The 6934-nt window shown below is 35.9% G+C and overlaps 1 protein-coding gene across 1 annotated transcript in view; it reads left to right on the top strand.

Annotated features, from left to right (window-relative positions):
* The window catches only part of NDUFS4 (NADH:ubiquinone oxidoreductase subunit S4), a 48313-nt gene extending 42398 nt beyond the window's left edge, over nucleotides 1-5915 (top strand). Inside the window, exons 4-5 of the mRNA XM_062018319.1 lie at nucleotides 1459-1532; nucleotides 5706-5915. Of these exons, the coding sequence (XP_061874303.1) occupies nucleotides 1459-1532; nucleotides 5706-5809 (178 nt within the window). The 3' untranslated portion in view covers nucleotides 5810-5915. The remainder of the gene's footprint in view (nucleotides 1-1458; nucleotides 1533-5705) is intronic.
* The last annotated feature ends 1019 nt before the right edge of the window (nucleotides 5916-6934 follow it).

The raw sequence follows: 6934 nt of genomic DNA on the forward strand, positions 1-6934 counted from the left end.
ATACTGAATAGGCATCAGTCTCTCACTACACTGAGACTTAAGCGTCTTTGTTCCCTTTTCGTAGTGTTCAGGAGGTTTTTACAAGCGCAGTCGTGGAAGAGAAGAATGATAAGCAAAAATTGTCACAATACGGTGATATACTCGTGTCTCTTGATTCATCATGGATAATGTTATGGGCTAATTCTTAGCTTATGATTATTCTTCATGCCATTATAAAAGAATCTTTAAACATCTTTAAGAGAGCCCATCTTAGGTGCTTTTGAAAGCGTAATTTCTACTTATATCCTTGTTTGTTGTTTTGGGGGGTTTTGTTGTTAGGAGTTTATTTTTGTTGGGGAGTATGGGGGATTTTGTTGTTAGGAGTTTATTTTTGTTGGGGAGTATATTGGGCATATAGTGAACTCCACTCTTCCATGGGTACATAAGTTAAAATTACATTGTTGTCATTGCTGGAAGCTAGATTCCCCATCTTCCCTTCCCCCTCTGCCAGTTACAGGCTTTGTCCTTTATTGTAGAGAGTTCAGTGTATCTTTGGTTGCTTTTTCTCTTAATTTACCCTTCTAGCTTCAAAGAGAAAACAGTTGAGAGGCAGCTTCTTCAATAATTTGTTGCAATTTGGTCTTGTCTTTCTGGTTGTCTTCCAGGCTCTTGTGTAGTGTTGTCTCAGGGAAGTATTATCGAATCATCATGCTGCTTCAACCAGTATCTTATTTCTCTAAAAGTTTCGTAGATTAATTTTTAAAATGCTATCTTTTTCTCATTCTTTTTCATTGTTCTTCAGTGGAGCTTTTATAGCAACAAATAAGACTGTGTTTTGGTTTTTTTTAAACTCAGACTTTAATTAGTTTCAAAAAGCTTTTTGCTGTTTGATTCCTTTCAGAAATATAGTTTAGGTCATCTAAAACTAATCACTCTGCCTTTAGTTATCTAGCACTTTGCATTTCTGAGCTTTGTTTTTAGTGATGGCCTGGGATCTGCTTGCTGTATCTCCGTCAAAGCTGAACTGTGCTTTTTTACGTGTCAGCTTTTGATTAATTCCTGTTCTTCTTGCTTTAATATTCTGCACTTTTCTGTAAAAGAGTGTTCTTCCCCCAGCTGCTTTACATACTCCTAGTCTCCTTGAAATGTTCAAAATTACCTTAAACCTCCTAACCTTCTAAAAAGAGAGAGACTACACAGCTTTAAAGAGTAAAAAAATTGTTGTAGAGCACTTGCCTAACCATTAATTTCTGCAAGGAGTTGGAAGTTGCTAACAGACCGAGAGGGTGCAACACTGCTATGCAGGAAGTGTTGATGCTAGAAATAATTTTTTTTAAAGGCATTTTGAATGGCTTGTGAAGTGGTGTACTACAAACTAAGTCACGTAATACAGCATTTAACTAGCATTTCAGATACAAATATAATTATTTTGTATTTCAAATGTGCTTAAAATTTGTCATTGGATTTTCTTTTTAACAGAGCGGATCCTTTATCCAACATGGTTCTTACTTTCTCTACTAAAGAAGATGCCATTGCCTTTGCTGAAAAAAATGGTATGTATTGTGTGTGAGGGATCCGGCTTTCTGTAGGCAATCTTGATCTGAAAGTATTAACAAAGTATTAGTGTTCCACTTGAGGGAGGAGGAACATGGGGGGGCAGATATTACTGAGAACACTGAATGCATTGAATCTAGGCCTTCCTTTTCTGGAAAAGTGATCCAGCCTCTTTAACATCACTCTTGCAGTGCTTTCACAAGTATCTGTGTTTCAAATGAGAACTGGGCTTTGCTCAGGTCTTGGAAGAATACTAATTAATATTAACTAATACTTTTAAGAGTGTCCCAGCCAAATGGCAGTGCGATTTTTGCCTGAAGACTTGAGATAAGCATCTGAATACTAGTTAAGGAAAGACTGTCAGAACCCTTGGGAATGTTTGATAATCAGAAAAACACAGTTTAAACAACTACCAACTAAACATGTTGGAGTTTAGTTTTAGCCAGGTCACAGAATAGGTTTATTGTGGAGTCATAGAGTATCTCAAGATGGAAAGGACCTGTAAGGATCATAAATTCCAACTCCCTGCTTCTAGCAGGAATATCTAAAACTAAACCATATGACCAAGAACATCATCCAGATCCTCCATGAACTATGACAGGCTTGGTGCTGTGACCACTTTCCTGGGGAGCCAGTTGCAGGGTGAAGAACATTTTCCTAATGTCCAGTCTGAACTTCCTTTGACACAACTTCATTCCTTTTCTTTGTATCCCATCACTGGTGACCAAAGAGAGGAGATCAGCACCTCCTGACTGCTCTCCTGAAACTGCAGATTGAGGGGCACCTAACTCCTCTCAAGTACAGTACTAAAGTCTGAATGCTTACACTTCATGATTTGTCATATGCGAGATGACAGAAAAGCCAGTATAATTACCTTATATTTTTAATGATATAGCAGGAAGACGTTATCTGTAAACTTATTTGGTAATTTAGGCTTGTATTTTCTCACAGAATTATGGTACTAGAAAGAGTATCCATAATCTCAGCTTTTTGAATATTCAGCAATCATTTATGTGTTGGTGTGGTGTTTTCACTGCACTTTTTTTTTTATGTTTTAAAAATGAGTTTAATTTTCCTTAAAGAGCTGGGCTTGATGTTTAGTGCCAGTGATGTGAGGAAGATTAATTGCACTGAGTTAAAGCCACGAGTAATGCAAATGGAATTTAAGCTTCTTCAGAACACTCCCCTGTGGTTGGCAGCTTCTAACTACATATATAGTCTGAGGTAAACAGACAATGAAGTTTCTTGGTCAGACCAAAGTGTGCAAAATTGTTAGATGGCTTATACTGTACACTTAAAAAACAGGACAAGTCCATTAACTTATACAGTTAAGAAGCTGAAACATTAATGTGTGATTTGTTTACACTTTTTAATGATAAAGGCTAGTATTTTATTCCTCTTTGAGTGGGTCTTTTATTGGAAAAATCAATTTTATTCAGTAAGAAATTGATAGAATCATCGAATTTGCATTGGATATACCAATTAGTATGAAGTTTTAATAGTATTTTGTAGTGGCTTATGAACAGATGCCAAATTTGGGAGAATCTAATGTTCCTTCACTTCTCTATTGTTCATGCTATTCCTATCTCTTGGGAAATTCAGCCTATAAGAAAAAAAACATGATTCCTGGTGTATATATCACTATATTAATGAGCTAATTGTGTAATCTCTTCATACATGTTGTGTTTTGTCCTTTCAAAATGCAGATTCAAGTAAAATACTTGATTTGTTCAGTGTAGAAAGTTTATGCCTTCACTGAATTAGTTATGCATCTCCATTTTGCAGGAACACTGCAAAGAAATTATACCCACAAAACTAAGGCCCTGACTTAGTTACACTAGTTCAGTATTCTCTTAGCCCGCAGCCATAATTTCACCATAATTGAGATGTACCACAATTTTTTGCAGATATTGGCTTGCCTAAATTAGTGTTCCGTTTTTATTTAAGGTGTCTTAGTTTTGTTTTATAGTACTGAGTTCTGCTTTTAGAAATAAATGAAAAACTTAGGCATATATTTACAATGCAACTTAGCTTCTAAACTGAGGCTTTATTGCAACATGCCTAGGTCTAGGAACACAAATACTTACCTTTCTGTTCTCTCGTATGAACCACTCACATTTTCTACTACAAGGTTTACTAAAGTCTTCAAGTTTAATTTCTAGAAATCCTAGATATACCAGGTACTTTGATACAATCGGGAAACCTAAGAATTCTTCCTGACCGAAGAACTTCAGGGAGCTGAGACAAGTTTTCTCTGCCTTGCCCATATGATGTGTTTTGTAATTTAAGAATAATAGCACTGAATACAGCAACAGGAGAAATCCATTTAAAGTATGAGGATGAGGATGGTCTGAAGTTGAGGCAAGGAGGAAACACTTGTAACCAGATGAAATTAAAAGACTGTTGAGCTAAATTCTCTTGTCCTGTTCAACATCACCAAGGCAGTTGTTTAAAAATATATGGCTTTATTATCAAGGGTGGAAAACTTTTCTACTCCACAGTAACCTTCAGACAGGTGATGAGGGTGTTCTTCCAGAGACAAAGAAATCTGCTTTTGATCCACTTGGCTTGTATGGCAGGGTTTGGGTCAAGAGTAACCTCTTGGACTGTTCTGGTATTTTTATGAAAGTGACCTCTGCTCTCTGTCATGAACATAGGAAAGGTACCTAACTCAAGGAGATTGTTCCAGAGTGTGAAACCTTACTGCATATGGTGGCTTTTTGTAATTCAAAGTTGGATGTAAATGACTTTGTGGATCTTGGATAGCTGTGTCAGCCCAAGTCATTGTGCTGGCAGTTGTGAATCTCTTTTGGAGGCACTTAGCTCCTCTCTATCTAGTATATAAAAGATGAAGCAATAACTTGGGGCTGTAGATTCCATTCCAGCAGCCAAGTGCCTCAAAGTTAGGTGTTATAATGCTGAATGTTGCAATACCAAAGTCTGTCTCTGGATCTAGTTCTGGCTGTTTACTCAAGCTTATATTTTTAATCAGAACAGAAGGCAAAAGCCAGTGCACTCACAGATGGAAAGAACATGTTTTTCAAACCTTTATTCCAGTGTTTCTTACAGAGAATATTTAACTTGAAAATTAACAGTGGTTCAGCCTAATAAACATGAAGAAACTGTTTATGTGACACTTGTGAATACAAAACATTGAGGTACTGTGACAACTTGTGTGTTTTACAGAACTTGTTTTGATGTGTAGATGCATCTTGAGTGTTTTCTGTGAATATCTTAAATGTGAAAATTCAGATGTAAGTTGAACCTTTTCGATCTTACCAAGGTTTTGTTTTAAAACTAAGGAAAAAAAGTATCATCTTATTAGTATCATTTAAAATAGCATACTTAACCACTTCTAGCTTCAACTCAAGTATCTCAGCTTTGAGTGAAGTCTTGAAGCTGAAGAGACCAAACTTTGCAACACTGAGTGCTGCCCTGGCAACTTTCCAGGCACCTGGAGACTGCAACCAATTTGCATTTTGATTTACATAAACACTAATGTCTCCACCTCCTCTTATTTGACATTTTTAAGCATTCCTCTTGCTTAACTATCACGTAATTTACTTGTCTTCTATCACTTCATTCCCTTTTGCTCCTGATTTTTTTTTTTTAGTGTTTTATAAAAATGTGAAGTATGAAACTCTTTCTAATGCTGAAGTTTTTTCTGTGCTCTTCCTTTCTTTGGTCCTCCCACCCTTCGTTTTTCTCTAGCTTTCAATGTTCTTGGTTCTCTCCCAACCTTTGGATTTGATCTTCTGTGTGTTATTTTTTTAACACATTTTTCTTCAATTTAATTCCCTCTCCCAGCATATGCAGGGCCCTAGTGTTTCTGTGATGCTGTTGAGTTGTGGAGCCATGAGCTTGCAGGACAGTCTGTGTTCCCTGTTGCACTTTTCACCAATGACTGTGAGTTTTTTTGCAGGAGTAAAGAAAATGGAGGTACTTAGTATGTTGAAGTCTTACCAACACAGAATGAACATATGTCACATCTATGGCATTTCAGTATTCTCTACTGCCAGCTACAAAGTAATAAACTAGTAGATGCCTATGTGGAGAAATAATTTATTTATTTTAAAAGGTTTAAGTTGCATTTGCTTTATTTTTTTTATGCTAAGAATATTTAGAATTCTTTGTTTTCTGTCTCCCCCCACCATTTCCCCTGTAACCTCCAGGCTGGAGCTATGATGTTGAAGAGAAGAAGATTCCAAAACCTAAATCCAAGTCTTATGGTGCAAACTTTTCTTGGAACAAAAGAACCAGGGTGTCTACAAAATAGGTTGGCATCGTCTGACTGACTGTGAATAAAGTCAGCTGTGATATATTTATAGTCCCATGTATAATACATCTCTTAATCTCCTAATAAATTTGACCTTTAAACTACAGATGTATCTTCTGATGTCTATTTAAAATGTTTTTGATGTCTCCAATTGAACCTGTTGCAAACTTACCTATAAATAGAGGAGATTTGGATTGTTCATACTTTTGTAAAGTTGCTGTACTAGGAATCTATCAAAAGGAATGTTAAAGCTGCAACTTGAAAGATTATGGTTTATCTTTGATGGTAATTCTCATAGTCACTCTCTTGCTTAAACTTATCAGCCTTTCATATACAAAAATCTCTCAAGAGAAGTTGGGTTACTTTCTTTCTGACAGGAGGAGTTTGCCAATTGAACAGCAAAGTACAATATATAAAATTTAACATTTGATGTAACTTAGATTATTGTGTGTAAATACATATTATATAACCTCCTTGCTGCCCAAATTAATATTGTCATTATTCCAGAAGCGTTCATGGCTGAACTAGAAACCACTGTTTTTTGTGTTGGATGTGGGCAAATTAAGTCCAAAAAATTGTGATTGTCTCTCTGTGCTGTTCTTCTAAAGTGAAACTAAGACAGTTAAATATTCACAAATTAAATCAGAATAGGGTCAGGTACCTCACACTGCATCAGCATGTGGTAATGATATAATTATAGTTCTGGGTTTTTTTATTGCTAATTACATTTATCTGTATTGAGATTTCCTGTTGCCTAACAAAAGATGTGATAATAGCATCTCAGCCTGAACATTGAGTATAAAGCCTAAACTATATAAGATACTCAGTTTGTCCTACATAACAGTTTTAATAATGCACAATATTACATTTGGAATCTCTGATTATGTATCTATGGGGTTTGATTTATTCACTTTTTAACAAGTTGAGATATCAATACATGGTCAGTGAAATCTATTGCAAATTGGAGAGATAACAGCTCGTTCTTGTGCAGCTGAGAGAAACATCAAGAAAGCTGGCACTAAATAGATCTAAAGAATAGTGTAAGTGCTAAGCACTGAATTCTAGCTAAAAGAAAGCATAGAACTACCTTGGTTTCCCCAGATTTGATAATATTCTTGACTCAGT

Source organism: Colius striatus, chromosome Z (genome assembly GCF_028858725.1).
Source record: "Colius striatus isolate bColStr4 chromosome Z, bColStr4.1.hap1, whole genome shotgun sequence".
NCBI classification, from domain to species: Eukaryota; Metazoa; Chordata; class Aves; order Coliiformes; family Coliidae; genus Colius; species Colius striatus.